Source organism: Stegodyphus dumicola, chromosome 3 (assembly GCF_044657685.1).
Source record: "Stegodyphus dumicola isolate Sdum_Otavi_A_Nest chromosome 3, ASM4465768v1".
In the NCBI taxonomy this organism is placed as follows: Eukaryota; Metazoa; Arthropoda; class Arachnida; order Araneae; family Eresidae; genus Stegodyphus; species Stegodyphus dumicola.
Window position 1 is genome coordinate 178879267 of NC_140770.1, and position 21210 is coordinate 178900476.

A 21210-nucleotide genomic window follows, 5' to 3' on the forward strand; every position below is an offset into this window, starting at 1 on the left:
CCGGTATAATGGCTAGTTACGCAGAATGCTGTACAGATGTGCTATGGCTCGATCCCGGTGAAGGCATGAATATTTATAAGCGTATAGTATCTCAAAATGGCAGGGGCCGAAAGTAAATAAAAGGCAGGCCGAAAGTATATCTTCTCGACAATATGCTAGTAAGTTCGTAATGGTGGTAGACTCTCAGATCGTCTTCGGGATGTTTATCGTCAAAATTAGTGAGGAACTGCGCAGTTAGTGAGGCGAGACTAAGCTTGTATGGCCAATAGCAAAATTCTGGAGTTTCGCTCTCTTCTAATTGCACTTGTCATTAGCGTTCGGTGATGATTGTGCAAATAAACGTTTTCTGTGATGTACTATTTGTTGACGGAAGCTTAGTATGCCGTTCCGAATGTCATCCGAATTCATCTGCTAGAATCGAACTCGGGAACTTTCACTGAATAAACGTAAGCCTAATTTGTCATACAGTTGTTCAAAAGTGCTGTACTGGCAGTCACCATCACATTTCACTCACTCATTCATCACTACCCGCAAAAAAAACAAAAACAAAAAAAAAAAAAAAAAAAAAAAAAAAAATATGGAGATTTTTAGTTTATATACATAAATATAAATAAAACTAAAACTAATGCGTATTACCTTAAAGATACGGAAAACTGTTTAAATGGCTAGTAATAAAGAATGCATGTTATTTAATTTGTTGATTTATCACGATAGTACAGGATGCCAGTTTGATGGAAAAAATTACGTCAACTTGTTTCTTTCAAACAGCATTCTCCAGGGTTATTCTCTCTGTTTTAGAACGGAAGTCTTTGTGGATGGCTTGGCAAGGATAACTGTTTGGTATTCAAAGTACATGCTACGAAAGCAACCTGATTTCTACATTTAACCATCCCATCCAGTCGTTGAACATCGAAGTTTCAATGGTCTCAATTCCGTAATATTCAATGGTCTCATCCATTGGGCCACTGATGAACTAAGCTGAAGAATAGTTTGTGAAGGATTGTCTAACAAAATCCGTATGATATATAAACTACACCCTATGGAAAACATGAAAGCCTCTATCAGCCAACTCTTTTAACATGAGGAAGGTGACTGTTGATTTATTGAATACTGCATTTTTCAGGTTAAAAGGCATTTGGGAATTTGATTTTTGATTAAAAGAAAGTTTGCAGACATTTAATTGCAATATGTTTATTTTGCCGAAAAAACAGGTAGCTTTACTGTGCTGCAAAAATTATATCAAAATTTTCTTTCGTTCTCTTTGAAATCCCGTTTTCTATTTAGCTAGATCTTAATTTACTCAACTGAGCTGTAACTCGTCGCACTCTTTTAGCGTTAACCTAGAAAAAGTGCTATTTATCTTTCTCCTTTAAATAATGGTGATAAATTCCAGAAGCATACCCTCCCTTCTCAAACAAATGCATCCACTGCTTTTCTGCATAAATAAAATTAGAGGTTACTTGATGCATACTTTTAATTTATTTTCCCTCTCGGTCGCCAACTTCTGTTTCTTCATTTGTAGGCAAACTGTTTTTTTCTCTCTTTCACTTTTCAAACTTTGAAACTACTGGTAGTGAGTTAAAATAATTAGTTACCCGCATGGGTATAAATGAGAAAAGTGAATGCTTAGTTTCTTGTTTGCTTTCGTTAATTGACAATTATTGTCCATTAATGGGTTTTAAAAGCCTTACTGGAAGTAGTTACTGTAAATTGCTTTATTTTATTTAAGCAATTAAGTAAATGTCATATACAGTAATTATTTGCTTCATTTAGTCAAATCAGAAAGGTAAGAAAAATATAACGGCTTTTAAATACTAGGTATGTAGTATGACAGGCATACTCCAATTTCAGGCACTGATTTATGGAGAAATAACGTTTTCTAATATTAATGACATTTTTTGAATAGAAAAAAACGTTTGCTTAGTATTTACCCAAATGATATTTTTAGTTCTCTAGTGAAGCGCTTTAAGAAATAAATAATAAAGAAATTAAGTTATTTGATTCAGGAATTAGATAATCAGTAGTTACAGCTTATACAGGATTAGAAAAAGTCAGATGTCGTCTCTAAGAAATGTAATGCATTTTTTCATGTTCTTTACTGTTGTTATTTCAAATGGCAAAATAATTTTATACACACAGTAATGTAGTGTAATATACGGGTGTGACGAAACCATCCTGGCCGATAATAATCGATCCACAAAGGCCCTTACCTGACCTTCTGACCTCTATTTTCGCAACCGCCGGTTGTGGGTACACACTAGAAAAATATTTCAAATGATGCCAAATTTTCATGTATTGGAAATAATATATTTAAAGAAATTATTTTTGTAAGGACGAGGGAAACAAACCTTTTAAATGCTTCTCCGGGTACTATGCGTTATGAAAAGTAAAACGCAAAAGGTGTGAATGCCTTTCAGTATAAAATTGACCGAAAACTTTAATTTCAGAATTTGCAGTTTTTGAAGTCTTATCCAATTCGGGCTGAAGTATTGGTCCATAAGTAAAATGTCGGGAAAGCATCATAGTCTATGTAAAATATATATTTCACGTCGTATATGTAAAATATATATTTCACATCATGTATGTAAAATATATATGTGTATATAAAGCTCGCGGGTTGAAATATGCACGATAAAAACCATTTCAGACGTGTAATGGTAGTATATTAACAGTCGCTATATTCGGCAAGATGTTGAATGCAAGTATGCAGTCATGTATGCGTTTCAATCACGCATGTATTCCTGAAAGTAATGCATGCAAGTACATGTTCATAGCTCCATGCAATTGCGAATGTGTCATACAGGAGCCGCATGTCATCTTCTGGAGTTCTGTTCCTTCCTCAAAATTAGATGTAGCACTTGTTGAGTTACGGTTGGTCAGTCAAATTTGTAACGAACCTTTTTGGTTCTAATGTTGCTAGATTTGTTATCAAATCCTGTCCCATACGTACTCGATGAGATAGAGATCGAGGGGTCTCGCATCCCAAGGTCCTCTGTGGAGTACATTGGGTGATAATAACGGTATGGCACGAACTCTTTCCTGTTGGCAAGTAACCTCTGAAATACTGCTCAAGAATATCAGCAAAGCCGGTGCAATCACTAGTTTGACGTGCAAATTTGCTAGCAAGGTGTGTGAGACAACGATAACAGTCCTGCTGTGATACGAACCTCTTCCCTCAGACCATAATTCCTAGTGTAGCTCCAATGTGTTGACATCATAGAGAGTTTGTTCCAAGTGTTAATCTTACTTCCTCGTATTGAACATATGGCCATAACTAGCACCAAGACTGAAACGACTCTCATCTAAAAATAATACAGATCTCCACTCCGCTTTCCAATGAGCCTTCGTTTGACACTACCGCAACCGGAGATAGCGGTGATTTGGAGTTAGCGTTAAAACTGCTACAGGTCGTCTGTCTGTCAAGTCGATTTTTTATAGTTTGCTATGTCTGGGGCCAAGAAATATTTAAGCTCGAAAGTCCGCTGCAGACGCAGTTCGATGCACCAAAGACATGCGGTTGTCTACCCTTCGAGTGGTGGCACTGCGCGCCGGAACCCTGGCATTCTTGAGACAGTACCTTCCCGTTATCACTGTTGCCAACACGCTAGTTCAGTGAATTCATTTCAGCCAATTATTCTGTAAAGTCAAAAAAAGACAATCCACTTTCAATTAGCCCTATTTCACAGGTACCCGCCGAAAACATCGCGGCAATAACATCGTGGACAAAAACGTCGAGGAGAAAACAACGCAAGGCGAAAATGTCATGGAACAAAACATTGTCGGAGAAAGTACAGCAAAGAGAAAATATCGCAATTTTAAAACATCGTCGTCAAAAATAAAGCTGTTAAAAAATTCGCAATTTACGATATTTTGAAATATCGTCATTGAAAATATCGTGGTATAAGAAATAAAGTACCTACAAATCATCGTATGCCGATAGCATCGCAGACATGTGTTTTTCAGATTTTAATAATTGTAAAAGGTTACTCGCATAATCATTTGTGAGCGCAAGATGGAAAGAAGGGTAATTTTTACTTTCATATTTTTAATAACTAATAAACATTTGTTGAAAATGTAAAATGGAAACTTAAACATATAAAATTAATGCAACTTATAGCACTTAACAAAATTTTAAACTGACATAGTTAACTAAGAAAGGCCATTAATAATTTTTTTTTATAAAATTCTACTGGTTTTAGCAAATTATAAAGTTTAATGAAAAGTATAATCTAAAAAAGAATAGATAAATGAAGATAAGTAACTGAATGCATTTGTCCATAAAAAGTTGATAAGTTAATAATGAGATTACTTTCTTCACTTTTGTGAATCTGATATTCTTATAGTGAAAATTATTTCTTGTTTTGCTTAGATTTCTTGTTCAGTTTTTTAAAAAAAATATTAGTTAATAAAAATATGAATGTAACTCGCGCCTCACAAATCATTATGTGAATATCCATTTACAGTTATTAAAGCCTGAAAAACGTGTGTCTACGATGTTATCATCATGCAATAATTTGCAGGTACTTTTTTTTTACCACGATATTTTGGATGGCGATGTTTTTAAACTACGAGGTTTTTGAACCGCTTTATTTTCGACGACAATATTTTGTACCACGACGTTTTAGAACTGCGATGTTTCTCTTTGCTTCATTTTCTCCCGCGACGTTTTCGCCTTCCGTTGCTTTCTCTGCGACGTTTTCGTCCGCGATGTTTTTGACGCGATGTTTTCCGCTGTAACCATTACACAGCCTCGTTTGCGTGCAATAGGTTACCGATGCTACATTATTTGCCTTCTGAAAGGCAGTCATGACACAAGTCTTGCTCACAACGCCCAATTCGGAAGGTGAACAAAATACATGCTGTTTATATCGCGTATTTGAAATAAACGATATTTGTATAGTGGAACTATTAGCTCGACACTAATTCTTTCTAGCTCGAAATTTGAATAAAAGTCATCTTTCAAGGCTTCCAAATTTCATTTGTCTAGCAAAACTCCCTTTTGTTGTTGAGATTTAATTTTTCATCAGGATACAATTTTGTTACATTTATTACGCGAAAAGAGTTTTCAAACAAATAATTTAAGAGTATTCAAATCCTAAGTTATAATTTTGTTACTATCCTCATAAAATTTAATTTTTAAAAAATCATAATTTGGTACTCGTACAAAAAAATTAATTAAACTTCAAATATTTTTCATTTCTAATTATTGCAAGTAATATTACGAGTTCCCTGTGTGCCAATACTGAAGCCCGACAATGTTTTCTAGAATAGGAATTCTATGCTATTCTAACATAAGACCCTATTTTGAATATATGTATATGTAAAAAGATTACTGCTTTTCACAATAATGTGCAAATACTATATGTTCATTACTTCATCTGGTAACGACAGAAATGTTTTCTAATCTGACATTGTATTTTTAATTGAGTATACATATAAATATCTTGTTCTTCCTTTTTTGTGACTCTAAATATGATTTGCCGAATTCAATACTAAATAACTCGGTCGATTTTGATCATACGGGAGTAACATATTTAGTCCAAAGGAGCTTTGTCCCTGAAGGACTATTGTTTTCGTTTTGCGATTTTGCGTTAAATCACTATAAATATCCGTTTCACTTTTCAAACTGTTGCCACCAAATGTTATAGTTTTACATTATATTTGAAGAAATTAAATAATCAAAAATCTGCATAAATGTATACATAATTTCTCGCATTGTGATAAAACAACGGTGCATACAGCCTTCGAATTTTGAATGACGTAATCCTACTGCGAATATCGGCATGTGGAAGACCAAATTTGAAATTTGGAGTTGTTTTATTATCAATTTCATATTTTGTAAAACTTTAACGAATTCTTGAGTAACAAACTCAACGATTTGAAAGAGAGCAATGGCAACAATCTACGGGGGATTGGAAACCTTTTTATCTCTACTGCGCGGAACTGTGTCTCGAAAATTCTAAAGATAGGCTCATTTTAAAATTATTTTGCGACATTGCTATTGAACTGAAATGTATGGTTTAAGTGCGAAGAACATGATATTTAATAAATAAAGGTAACACATAAAACGTTATAAAAGCGCCCCTTTGGACGTAATTTAAAATCTGAAACCTTTCAGATTTTTTCTTAATTATATAATTATTTTTTCCTTTCTAATGACTCAAACGTTTTCCTAAATATAAGCACCGGAGAACCATATAAACACCAAGTTTCGTAATTTTAATAAAATTGAATATCTTTAAATTTCAAAATACCAAATCATGAATATCTCCGGCGTTTATAAAAGTATTTGTAGCTGGAAGTACATTTTTATTACCAATGGTTGAGAAAATAAAGGCCGCATATGGACTTTTATTAACACGGAGTATATTAATAATTACCAATATAATTATGGATGAGGTTAATAATTATAATACTATTAAGAAGTGGCCAAAGTCATGTCTAGATCATTTGTAGTCCTACGTAGATGTATTCTAGATGGCCAATGAAAAATTTCTCCAGGATCCATTATGAAATGCTCTATGGCGATGGAAGTGGTTCTGTAATTACCAGGTGATTTATGTGGAACAAAACACATTTTATGTGGAATAGCTATTATTCAACCTTTTAATAATAACAGTTAGAATAAAAACATCAACAATGAAAATTATCAAATTCTAGATTTTCATTATTCACATCATCTACGTCATCACTGATGACACTAGCTCAGCCCCCCCCCATAATTTCCTATCGAGTGAAATCCATTCACTCACAAAACAAATATGAAAAAGAATATTATAATAATGTTATTAATGATAAGCCAATTAAAATAAATAGTACCTATAAGTATAAAAATGAATTTAATATTTGGAAAACAATATTTTTCTCGTTTACACATACGATTCCAAAACGTTTCCAAATAAATATTGTTTCCAACTATATTTTAATACCTCTAAATAGGAGTATCGGTTAAATTAAAATAATAAGTGTCAGATACTTAAATGTGTTAAGTTAAAAGAATTATACTTTAGGAATATTAAATGAAATAGCTGCACAATAAGAACGAATAATAAAGATTAGGTGTTCTTAAACAGCCATTTACGAATTGCATGTTCCTTGTCAGAATATTGTCAAAGAGAATTTAGAAACTCGAACAGTTTCGCTAAGTTTGCACGCATTTTAATATATATCAATGGCAATCGGATGGCAACTCGCCTCTACGATACATAAGCACTACCTTTGCAATTATGGTAGATTTAATTTAAGTAATATCCTACAATTTGATACTACAAAGTAGGGATCCTGACTGTCAAACGTTTGTAGGTAAGTAATGGTCACATAGGTCGCCAAATATAATTAGAGGAATTTAAGAGGAATCTATCTGCTTTGAAGTTACAAAGGAATGTCGAATTGTACATACTATGCTGTAAATTTCAATTACAATTTGTAAACAATAAAATTCTTGTATGTTTGTAATATCCTTAAAAATTGAAGAATGTTGAGTAAATATTGTTGGAATTCCTCATATTATGTTTTCTAATTTAGTAAATGCTTTAAATAATTGAATTAACTAAGAGAAAATGGGCTGTGAATGGGATATTTATTTACACAGAAATGTAGTTCATATAGTACCGTTTACGAAAATAATTCAAAATGCATATCTTTAATGATTTTTGTTTAATTATACACTATACTCAACAGCATATCTCTCGCACATAACGTTGTCTGGCATTTTAATTCCAGAAGGATAAGATTTACTTTCAAAATGCTATCTTTTCAGTCTAATAAAGATACCAGTTATTTACATTTCTGATAAGCATAAGTAAAATCATAAGAATGCTTTTTTTCGTTCTGCAATTTTAAGTTCTTATTAAAAAGAAATATGATGCAGTTTGTAGAGTCATTAGGTTACTCTGAACAGGAGACATGAAAAATGAGCAGTGCCCTAGCCAGGACTTAACCCTGAACCTCTCGAATTCGCACCGAATGTGCGAACAGTCAAACCACGAAGGAAGAGGGAGAAACCTCTTTAAAGGGTGATTGATTAGGGGAACCAGTCGCCATATCCTGGTCGTGAAGAACCATCATCCGCTACTTTTTTAGTTCAGGCGCCACAGTAGAGTCATTAGGATTTTGATGTAGGAAACACGAAGAATGAGCAATTCCCTCGCCGAGACTCGAGCCTGGACTTCTCAAAAACGCACCGAATGTGCTAATCGTTACAATATGAATGCATGCTGTGAAAGAGAAAGAAAATGCTTTACAAGTTAAATTCAGTTAGTGCTTATTGACAATTAAAATGAATCCCAAAATCTGGTAAAGTATAGTGGGTTGAACACTTGCAGCGCAACCTTTTGCAGTATGATACATTATTGTGAGTTCTTGTATAAAAGAAATTTCGGAAGTTGCGTACCTGAGGTTTTGCAAGTTGAGCACTCGAAAGTTTTGCAAGTCTAACTATCTGTTCCAGTAGACAAGACAGAACAGTCTGAAATGAATTTCTTTATTTTCGGTGACAGCCTGAAAATTTAAATTTTGATTTCGTGAGATTATTTGTAATTTTGATTGTCAAAAGCATCTTTTCATATTATAATTTATTTGTGACTTTATATAGGATTATGTTAAAAAAGCTTGTTTGGTTTAAGAACTGAAGATGATTTTAGAGGGAATTATTGATAAAGACATAGCTTGCTTTAAAATGCAGATGTGTAAAATATAGACTTTTATTGCTTTTCTTTAGCCGGAAAATTGTAAAATCCTTAAATTGTAATACCTTTCAACGTTTTAACAGTGAATTTTCAATTCATTGGAAAGCATTTCTCACAATGTGGAAACATACAGTTGTTTCCTATACAGTTTCGTATTCACAACTGATGTTGAAATGATTTCTCTGTAATGACAGTGTGATTGCGTTTCGGTTAGGTTGCGTTTATAACTATCAATTTCTATCAATCTGTCAATAAATCTATCAATGTTATAGAAACTTAATATCATAAAAGCACTACTAACAATATTTACAAATTTGTATAATCAATATTGAATGCTTAGACGTAATTATATAGATAGCTTTCAAGGTCTTTTTTAAATGCGCACCTTGTTATCAGCAACCTTCTCTCCCTTTGGAAATTTAAAAGCAATCTGATGTATTTGGTCTATCTAGAACATTTTTCAGACTGATTTAATAACGAACTTTTAATTTTGTGGTTGTATTTTGCGTAATTTCTTTCGTGATAGTTGAAGACGAAACAGAGGGGCTGCAGAATCTTTAAGCTCCCTGAAATCTGGAGATTCCGATGATACACTACAGAAGCCAATATCCTCTGACACTAGTTCAAAGTTATGACTTTTTTAATTTCAAATGAAGAGATTATTAAACAAATTATAATTTCGGTAATATCAAAACAAGTTGACTCATACCTTGTAACTGCTGGAGTGTCTAACGTCGACCCTTTAACCTATGAGTTCAAAGTCAGCGCTTTCACCTGTGAAGACCTGTGCGGAATCGTAAACATGAATGAATTTAACAGCTTTGTGTGATCCATTCTAATCTAAGTCAAAGGCACTTTCACAAGCCGTGGGGTAATGAGATAATGCCTTGTATTACTTCTCCTTTAAAGAGCATCTAAGGAGAAATGAGAGACACAGTTCTCCAAACAAGGAGGCGATACGTTACTATCCATCACATTTTATAATCCTCTCAAATGTTTCGAGACGAGTTAAAACTTACACCACAAGAGCACGCTCGAGAGAATGCGATATTTCATTAGGAGGTATACAGGGTGTTTACACATTTTTAGAACGAATTCGATAACTAACTTTAAAAAGCAAATGCTTTGAAATAAATAAAACTTTCTGGCTTCCGCTTATTACTTGAAATGAGAAATACCGTCTACTACGTATAAATTTATTCTTCTAAAAAATTAAAAATAAGAAGATTGGGGGTAATTGTTAAAATCAACCTCAATGTACTATCAGGAGAAAGTTTAAGGTTCGATATTTATAGAAGGACTTCCATTTCATTATTCAAGCGATTTTATCAATACAAATTTCTTTAAGACAAAGCAATGAGTCCTATTTCAAAAGTACCCTGCAATCCTTGAAAAAATGTAAACTGATACAGGTATTGCATAAAGAAATTTTCCACGGATACTTACAAAGTGACCTGACGTTTTACCTGTGAAACTCTTGTTTCTTTGGTTTCTTGAAAAGAGCTCTTTTCTAGCATAAACCTACATCTATTAATGAACTCTGGAAAATAGTGGAACAGGAACGAAAATCAATACTCCTAGAAATTTTAGAAAAAGTTAAAAGGGCTTTTTCTTTCATGGAAATCACGATTCAGACTTACAATCCAAAAACATGGCTATCAGATCAGATATTTAGAACATTAAACCTTTGCAGGTTAAACATTAATGAAAAGGCCCGAAATTGTTCTAAAAATATATAAATATTTTCTGCAGTTCGAAATTTCTGTTATCGTTTAAATTCATAAATTGTTGTTGTGAAAACTAATAAAAAAACTATAATCAGTTGCTTGTCATTATATATATGTATATTCCATTTCGAAGTAAAGACAAGTATTTTAATTTCTGTAGTGATATCATTTGAAGAAGAGAAAAAATGTGCAGCAGGACTTACGGAAACTTTTACGCGCATGAATAATTCTCTTATGATAAGTTAAAATCTTTTCCAAAACAAGACTGTCATAAGAGGATCGCCATACCGACTTACGAAGTTCACGAAAGTAACGGAATGACATTGAAATAGCCAAGAAAAAGCATAATTCAATCTGAATTTAAAGTAGGATGTTCAAGCTTCTAGAAGTTCAGAAATGAGTCAAAACAGTTACGCATCTTAAAATAAAATTTTTATTCAGATTTTTTAAGTATCATTTCCGGCCATTTGGATCAAGAGAAATAGTGTGGCTAAGACTTTTGAGTTATTTTGACTCATGTGATTGATTTAACTTAATGTGAAGTATCTTTACTCTCTCATAGTTGAAAAAGTAATGGATTATGAATAATGAGTTAGGGGATCATGAAACATTAAATAAGATCTATGAAAGGAATAAAAAAGCAAATGCATCTTTTTTTTTTTATTTTTATTTGTTAGAAAATAATTCAGGGCGTAGAAAAGTGATAAAAGATGTTCAGAACGAATGTACAGTATAAGTAACATATGTAAATGGTTCTACAGTTGCTAAACTTATAAAACTGCAAATACAATTTTTGTATTTTAATTAAGATTTTGACTTATCTGTAAATATTTTGGTTATTTGGTTAAATATTAGAGAATTATACTGGCGGTCACAAACAATATTTTAATTTTAGAACGTTAATTCAGATATGGAAACAAAAAGGGAGGATTTTTTTAACTTTAATTTTAATTTTAATTTATTTATTTATTTATTTTTAGTTTTCATTGAAAAGGTTACGTTGCTCATGTTCTTAAGGTTCTTAAATAATTTTAGTTCACGTTTTAATTTCAGAATGAGAACATTTTCCCGACATCAAAAGTCAGAAGATAGGGTTGTAAGGTTAAATTTAATAAATACATCATTTCTTGCGTTAAATATTTCTCCATTATTATTTTAATTCATTTATTATTTTTTAATAATTTTCACTCATTTACAATGCTGTTGTACATTTGTTTATATTGTTAGTGGTATAACTTACTTATGTAGAACCTTGCGATATACTTTGTGAAGCACGAGGAGTTATTAGAGTCCCCCAAAAATAAATAAATGCAATTTTTTAAAAATCTTCGACTTTCGTCTACTGCCTTGTCTATTTTATAGTAGAATGTAGTACATATAAAGGGAATGTTAATACTTTGAATAACTTTTGTCTGTTAATGAGCAAGCGACGGAAGTTACATTTGTTGCTTGTTTTTGGTCGTATATAAGATGAGATGTAAATTATATTGTTGTTTTACTTAGTGTTTTGGTATTGAAAGGTAAATAGATGATGGAAATTCGATCGAAAGTCTCGAGTTTTAAAATAGTGTTTAGTGTTTTGTTTTCATGCCAAAGAGCTATCATCTTTAATATTTGTATATTGTACTACTATCCTAAGGTCCAAGCAAGTAAACTATCTTGGTGTTAAACTTAAAATTAATATATAAAATAGAAAAATTAACATGGAAGCCCCATATTACACATGTATACTCCAAGTTCCTGAAATCTAAAGCTACTCTTCATCCCTTAATTCGCCGGAACTCGGTTTTATTCCTTGACAACAAGTTACTCATCTATAAGGCTATGTTGCGCCTTATTATTACTTATGCCTGTCCCGTCTGGGATTTTGTATGCAAAGCAATGTTTCAGAGACTATAAATTAGTCAAAACATTACATTATGCGCCCGCTTAAATTGCTCATGCTCGCTTTTTCTGCCGTAATGCAACTATACATGAAGAGCTTGGGATAAAACCTATTTGTGTATTTATTGAGAAAATTTCTAAAAACAATTTAAGAGAATTTCCAGGGTTCACTACTCTCAGTTCTAATGCTAAATTATGATCCTTATCATGAAGTTAAACAGAAGACGGCCTGGAACCGTTCTTGGACATTTAGACGGGTTATTGTATTTATTTCTTGTGCTTTGTTTCGTTTACTTGAATGCTGTTATAAAATGTTATTCCTGTTTGTGTTACTATTTGTAACAAAGCCTGCAGTTTTCTGTGCTCTGGTGCTTTCCTCACTTTCAACCAAGCTTCCGCCAGCCAATCGTTAAACCTTCAATCACGAGTAATATTTGACCCATTGTATCGCTCCCACTTCTCTATCGGTGCTTTTTATACAAGCTTCAAAGTCGACGGTCATGCTTAATTTCGTATAGCCTTTATTAAAAATATTTTGCCATCGTTTTCTCACCCTTCAAGGAAAAGCTACAAGGACTATTCTGCTTATTATACGTTATTATATTATTTATATGTTATGTTTTCATGCTACGTTTATCACATATCTTGTTAGTCTGGGATAGGGCTCCGGACCGGGAACTCTTTTCCGTGGGCTGCGGCCACCTAAGAAGTTCTTAGTGCTTGTTAAACTTAGTTTTATAGAAGGCATGGATTTTGTAAATGCATGCCCGGAGAAGGCATGGATGTTCATAAATGTATAGCGCCCGTGCGGCAAGGTGGATTTTTTAAATAAATGGTGAGCCGAAATACCTTTCGAGAGGTTGGTGACAGGGAAAGAGAGAAGGAAGAACCTGCGATCCGTTCCCCTGGGCGCTCTCCATCAAAATTGGGGGCGGAACTAAGTCGCACCTTAACCTAAATTGCACCTTCACCTTCACCAAAGTGCTCAAGTTTCTTGCTAACGAAAGGGGTACCTTGTGCTCCTTGCTACGAGAAATTTCATAGGCTTGGGCTGACTATAACTCAGACAAGTGAGAATTAGTCAACAACAACAAAAACAAAACTTTAAATATATTGCAATTATTATTTTAAAACATGATGTGCCTCCTTTATAGAAATTTTAATTTCGTGCTGATATCCAGATAATTTTTCAAGATTAATTATGAGATAAATGAATAAAAACTAACAAAATTTAGAAATTTTTCCTTTTGAAGTCATGTTCAGGGTAACATTTCATCCTCCAGCAATCTTGTTACATTTCATCCTCCAGCAAGCAGTTAGAACAAAATATTTTATAATTTACGTAACCTTCTTGTTTGATTTATTAACAATGATAAAACATCGAAAGCTGAATGCCTGGGGAAATGCTTCCGTGGAAATATTTTAAGTAAACAATGGCATGGGGCAGGAAAGGTAAGCTGATGACGCCAGCTTATTACTATGCTAGAAATACTATAATTCAAGATGTAATCAATAACTGGAAGGCATTGACTAGTTGCCTAGTGAAACCTTATTGTCCTTAAAGAGGGTACAAAACTTTCAGGATAATGCTATAAATGGAGAACCGAGCTAATTTGTAATATATACGAGAAATAGAAGGTATACTTCACTACCAAATTATATTTCATTTTACTTTAAAATAAAAATTTCACTATAAATCTTTCTTTTTTTTTTTAAGATTTGCTGTCCTTAATTTCACCGTTTAAGACCACGTAAATACCAACTACATCAGCTTATACAATTGCAGCGAATACAATTGAAGATGGATTTTCTGCAGAGGCATGGGCAGGCTTTCCGATAAATTTTAACTTTTACGAAGATATATGGATGTTATTTTATCAAACTAGTTTTAAATTATCTGCTTTTTTTAACATTAAATGCTTATTAATACCAATTAGAATTATACCTTTGATTTTATAAATTTTTATTTGTAATTATGTTTTAATTTATATAACTTAACTTCAAAGAGCTCAGGATTAGAGTCTACTTTAATTTTCTGATTTAAATGACGAAGATATTAATTAACATGTGTAATGGGTTAATTAGAAATAGTTTCGCAACCATTAAGATTAATATTTAAAAATAATTTTGGGTTGTTATGGTTTGATATCTCTTTTATCACACAACATATATTATCTAATAAAATTAATCTGTAGCTACGTAAAAAGTAAAACAGATAGAGAGAAGGAGATCTTACCACCTTCAGCTTCGCAAATGAGAGAGACATAGGATCCTTCATCGTAGGGGCCGACGAGGTCTCTCAAGCGTTGCCCATGTTCATCCATGATAATTACTTCTCGTACGGGAACTGCAACAAAAAAAAAAAAAAAAAAAAAAAAAAAAAAATATTATGATAAAATCATCGCTACATAAATAGAAAGATGAAGATAATTTACTAAAATTATTTTCGGCCATTAATGCGTAACAATATTCCTTCATATGCGTCTCAGTATAAGATGAAGAATTTACTGAAGAATTTCAATTTCTTACACAGAATGGACAACTTTTGTGAAAAATTTACCGTGAACTACATTTTTTGGAGGAAATTATGTACTGAAACCATTGTCGGTTTTCCTACGTACTAAATGTACAGGAAATTATTTTAGTACATAATTTAACATATATACTTCCCATGTGTACTAAACAATATACTAAAATCATTTTCGGTTTTCCTGCATGCTAAATGTAGCGAAAAGGGTTTTAGTACATAGTTTAACATATGTACTTCCTATGCATACTATGTACTAAAACCATTTTGTTTTTTTTACGTACTAAATGTACCAAATATAGTTTTAGTACGTAGTTTTAACACATATACTTCCTACCTATTCCTACGTATATGGTTTTAGTACTATTAGTTACAATATAATACATTTGATTTTAAATCTGCTGTCCAACCGGTTAAACTAGGGGGCGGAACTGAGCTCCCAGTTTTAATACGTATGGTAAACTATGTATTTAAAACCATTTCGGATTTTCGCGATGTATTAAAATTTAACTATGTAAGTAACTAAAACTTGTAGAGTCATTAGATTCGTTTGAAGCAGGAAACTTGAAAAATCGGCAATGCCTTCGACGGGACTCGAATCTGCACCTTTCGAGTACGTGCCGAGTGTGCTACCGTTACACCACGAAGGCATACTGGAAGGAGAGAGAAAATAACTTATATACTCCGCGTAGCCTGCTATGAGCATAAGACCATTTTCTTTAGTTAGGTGGGTCACGTTACACCCAGCTTCTGGTACCTTATATAAGCGACCCTTAGGGCGACTGGGGATTAGGGGACCCAATCGCCAAACCTTGGTAGTGACAAATTATTGTCCACCAAATTTTAGTTCGAGCGCCATTGTAGAGTCATTTGATTAATTTGAAGGAGATATAAAAATTCAGCAATGCCCTCGCCGGGACTCGAACCTAGACCTCACAAATATCCGCCGAGTGTGCTACCGTTACAGAACGAAAGCATGCAGGAAGGAGGGAGAGAATACATAAATTTCTTACGGGAACTTCAAAATAAATATACTACAGTCATCATTATTTAAAAACAAGCAAAGCAATTTTAGGCTATTAATGTGCATAATGTTATTTCATGTGGGTATCATATTATATAAAGTGGTTATTAAGCAAATTAAATTTGTTGTTCAGAATGGACGACATCTGCAGATCATTTTCCATGTGCAGCAGATCATTGGCCATGAACTTCATTTTTAGGAGGAAACTATGTACTAAAATAATTTCCATTTGAATGCCGAATTCATAAAAATGGGGATGCTCCTATTTTATAATCTGGGTTTTAAAATTTACAGCTCATTACTGGGAAATAAAGAGCATCAGTACTTTCATTCAACACAATTAGCCACAGAAATTAATGCTATTCGTTACAATTTATGCGCCTTTGGGGGGAAAAAATCTTACTTTTATTTTCAGACACACTTACTTTTGACAAGCCATTTTTCAAATGAATAAATTATTCATTTCCCTGTTAAAAAGAATTCGAGGAATTTTTCCGGAGCTTTAAGGCATAAATGAAAGGATGGTTTCTTTGCCATTTAAGTGATTTACAGATTCAGTTCGGTTACATTTAACATCTTCATTCTAAAGAAGAATGCCATTAGAAAGACCTTTTTCTGGCCTCAGTTTATAGAAATGAACAAAATACTATCACGTTTATCATTAAAATTATATGAGTAAAATTGCTTTAAATGTTGAGAATTATTAAGCTAAAGGAATTTCAAGTATTTATGACAAGTGAAGTTGCATATATTTGAGGAGGCAGCAACAGTAACTAGAACCAAGATTATTATTAATTTATAACTTTTAATTACTCCAGAAGTTATGGAATTCCTCGCTTAAAAACTGCTAAAATAATAATTGCATATGAATAGTAAATGTAAGGAATAATGAAGGCAAAAATGCTCATATATTTCATTTGAATATAAAAATAACGCATTTTTTGTTTCGATAATCACAAAATTAATGAAACACAAATGAAAGAATCTTTTCTAAGATGTTAATCAGCCACTAAAGATGTTACCCCTTTATTGAAAATTATTTATTGTTAATAAATGCAAGTTATTTATTACAACTGAATAGTGTTCTGAATAACTGATTAATTAATTGATAAACTTATTCAATGCCAAAAAATTAATTGATTAAATCATAGCAGAATATTAACCATGTACATTTAAAATTCAATATTAATTCAGCTTTCGTTTTGAAAAATATTATGTGGTATCTTAAAATGTAACTTTAAGGGATATCAAAAAACCCCTATACCGACAATGTTAAATTGGCTATTTTCGATGTACATTTTCTCAAACTCTGTTGTAGATACACGCTTTATATTTTTTGTGTAATTAAAATATACCTATCTGATTACATTGAAATGAGCTTTTGAAACATTTTGAAATTTAGAGAAGTTTACAGAATATTTTGTTAGGCATCAGCACTTTTCTTACACAGTTTTTTAAATTTTTTTTTTCTTAGTTTATCACAAAAGCTCATTTCAGTAAATATTAGGAAACCTAATAAATAATCCATAAAAGTTTTAGATACCTGGGAGGACATCCCGTATAGAAAAATCACGTTTGGAAGAAAAGGCGTTTTTATGTAAAAATTCTCATTTATCAAAGCATTCGATGACAAATTAAAACTAAATTTTTTACAGTTCTAATTTTCATAGAGATTAAAGAATGGTATTTTTAGAAAGATAAAAGTGAAGAGAATTTTGAAAATGCAAAAATCCGAAATCGCCATTTTTTGAAGATCTGGGAGTTCCAACACACCTTAAAATATTATGAGATTCACTTTTAATATTACTTGAAAATACTAACAAGATACGTTTCACTAACCCTTGAAAAAGAATATATTTAAATGTTTTGGTAATCCGATTACATCAAAACAAAAAAGTTCCTGAAATATTGTTCTTTAAGCGTTTGTTAAAATGCTTAATCTCGATTTTTAAAAGTAGATTTTAATTTTATTATAAATTTAAAAATAACATTTTAATAGTTTTTACACATTTTAATAGTAAGCAGTAACTTTTAAAATAATCTGAAACTGAAATTTTAAAATCGTAATTTGTAGTCAGTTTCAGTTGATTTCGCTTATATTTAAAGGATAGTTTACATAATAGTAGAAAATATATACTTGAAAACAAGTGCAAAATCTGATGATGAAACGGATTGAAAACGCTTTTGAACAAACTCAAAAGTAATTCAAATACGCAGGGAGGAAAAAATTTTGATATAAATTTATGAATAAATTGCAGATCACTATGATTTTGCCATTTGCAGCAATTTTGATAATGTCTCTGAAATCTGAAGTACTGTTTCAGCAACCTTATCTTGAATGTGCTGAGATATAAATGAAGCACTGCCAGAAAAAACCATGCTAAGTAGCTCTACAGCCTGTACAAATAAGACCCCCTTATACCCAGAAAGCCAGAAGCTACAGTTAAAAATTTAAATGCTAGTAAATAACTATAAAGTCTCTTGTTTCGAGCTTTGTTATCAGATATTAATACACTAAGCTTTCATAATGAAACATCAAGTAGTATTTAAATAAGAATTTTAGCGAAGCTTTTGACTAGCCGTTCCTGAGATGGTATCTGTTGGAAATTCTTGTTACAGAGCTAATCTCTCGTTGTAAAATAACTCGTGGTACTACTTGTTATCGGGACCGTATTCAGAAATGTATGAATGTACGCGCGTGTGTACAATATATGAGCATATGCGTATTATGTATACACACATACATTCGTGTTTACACATGTACATCCATAAAGAAAAATGGATCTATTTAATAATATAGATACTATTCAAGTTATCACGGATCATGGTAGTTTCCCGGCCTATTTAAAAGTTTTAATCTCCAGGGCAACGATCAATGCTTGGCTTGTGGGAAGTACGGAAACGCAGCTCATTTTATGGAAGAGTGTAAACTGACCGAGAGTGTGAGGACGAGATTTGGAAAAATAAATGAACAGAATGTAATTGTAAAAGAAAATTCTTGAATAGCTATGCAACAGAAATTATGAGGATTGTGAATGAAAACAAGACTATTATAGGAATAGGACATTAAATATTTTAGTTTTTCTTTTGTTTACGAGTTTATGTGTTGCGTGAGTGAATTATGTGTGGTCTTACTATTTTTTGTTTTCTTACCGATTATGCTTATGATTTTCTTTATTTTGTATTGTGTGAGTGTATTTTTAAAGATACACAATCTGTGTTAATCTGTATTTTAATCTTTTAATTTTTTTTTGTTTGTCTGCGTCGGGTGTGCTGCGTTAACGATGAGGCATATTATTATCGGCCAGGAGGGTTGCAGCATATTCGTAAACTAGACTAAACTAAACATATGCATGCATGCATGAACACATACATCCATGCATGTGTTCTGGATCCGGTCCATGTAAACATGCATACATGGACCGGACATGCATACCGGATCCAGAAATGCATACATTTATCAGGACCATTTATTACATCTGTTATCAGAACCGGATCCAGAAATGTCCTGATAACAGAACAGTACCTAACTAGCAACAACAACATAACTCTGACAAGAACTAAAATTTTGCAAGATTAAGAAAGCAAATAGTATAACGTTAAAGTAATGTGTTTTTGATCTGATAAAATGAGATTGAAAACTTTAGACAAGTAACTGTAATTTTAAATGAGTTTCATATTAAGTTTGCCTGTCCTATAAAATTAAATATTTGAAAAAGGGCAGTTGAAATAATATTTCACGTACTACCACAAAGTTTGGTGCAAATATTTCTTCTTATTTTTCTTCTCGAGAACATATATTTGGATTTCTAAAAATGATTATAAGAAATCTTCTCTCTCTTCACTGTATGTCTTTGTGCTGTAACTGGAAGTATATCCGTCTGGCAATCGAACGATCTGAAGTTAGAGACCCGGCAAGTGCATTACAGCTTTTCATATTTACGGCTCTAATAGATATATAATACATGTTATCATGAGTAAATTTATACAGTTTAAATTTCGAACAAACATGAAATTATTTAAATTCTCCAGCCGTTATTATCATTAGTAATATTATGTCTACTAATAATAATCTATGAGGCTTCTTAATTCTGCCCTTCCGTAAAAGCTATATTTGAAGAGAGATAAACAACAGAAATCATTGCTTTTTTTTTAATATTTAGTCCTTTTAGTACAACGTGTAAGTAATGTACAATTAGTAACGTAGAAAAGTTAGTAAGTAGTAACTTTTAGTAACTTAGAAGTAACGTAACTCAAAGAATGAAATGCTTTAAAAAAATTCATTTGTAACTTCTTAAAAAACCTCGCATTTTTTCATTAAATAAGCAGATATCCATCTTTTTGTCCTAAGAAATAATTTAGCTTAATATAATGCTAATTATTAATACTTTATTACCGTCACAGGGAATGATTATTTATTTTTCGAAATTTAGATTCCAAACTTTTAGGCTTATCAAAGTAAGATACATAAAAAAACCAACCATCCTTGCAGTAGAATTTAAAGAACAGGACTTTTAACTGCATGTGCTAATTAGTCACATCACACTTGGAATCACTGGGATAATGCGATAATTCGTCGCATTCTTTCCATTTAAAAGGCTACGAAGAAGAAGCAAAAGTTCAATCAACCAAATTCAGGTGTTCAATGTTGTTTTCCACTACATTTATAACTCGAGTTCCATTTCAGACAAACTGAGGTTTTTCGAAGCAGAAAGCTTAAAATATACATCACGTCATCACCGGGATTCGAATCATGCATCTTCCAGATATTAGTTGACTGTGTTGGCTATTTACAACTTATATGCACGCCGTGAATGTAAGGTTTCCTTTCAATTAGATAGAATTTCCTTTTTCTGCCTTCTGCTAGCATCTTGGTATCATTTGCGGTTTACAAACAGTAAATATGTGCATTTATGTACAAATGGGAAAACGGTTTACTCACATGTATGAAATTTAAATTTCACATATGTGACTTACCTCATCCATTTATCTTTTATATATTTTAAACCAACGAACCATCCATTTATCTTTACTTATTTTAAACCAACGAACCATTTATTTATCTTTTACTTATTTTAAACCAACGAACCATTCATTTATCTTTTACTTATTTTAAACAAACGAACCATGCATTTATCTTTTATTTATTTATCTTTAACCATTTATTAACCATTTATCTTTGACCAACTCATCCATTTATCTTTATCCCGTGAACGGGCTGGCTGTATGTGCGTTTCCCATGCGTTTGGTTTTTCCCATGCGTAACGTGTATACAAGCAGTGCAGTATTTACGTATGAGCTACACAAGCTATAGTTTAAGGCTCCGGCTTTCTTGGGGGTTTCTAGGTACCGTCTGGCGCT

The 21210-nt window shown here is 32.3% G+C and overlaps 1 protein-coding gene across 4 annotated transcripts in view; it reads right to left on the reverse strand.

The window, feature by feature from the left end:
• The window catches only part of LOC118194475 (adhesion molecule nephrin-like), a 767857-nt gene that overhangs the window by 240914 nt on the left and 505733 nt on the right, over positions 1-21210 (reverse strand). For 2 of the 4 annotated variants that reach the window (XM_085813674.1, XM_085813672.1), the window contains one exon: positions 14538-14645. In XM_085813674.1, the coding sequence (XP_085669800.1) occupies positions 14538-14645 (108 nt within the window). Of the gene's footprint in view, positions 1-14534; positions 14646-21210 lie in introns of all 4 variants that reach the window. The other 2 variants (XM_085813673.1, XM_085813671.1) reach the window with 1 other exon arrangement.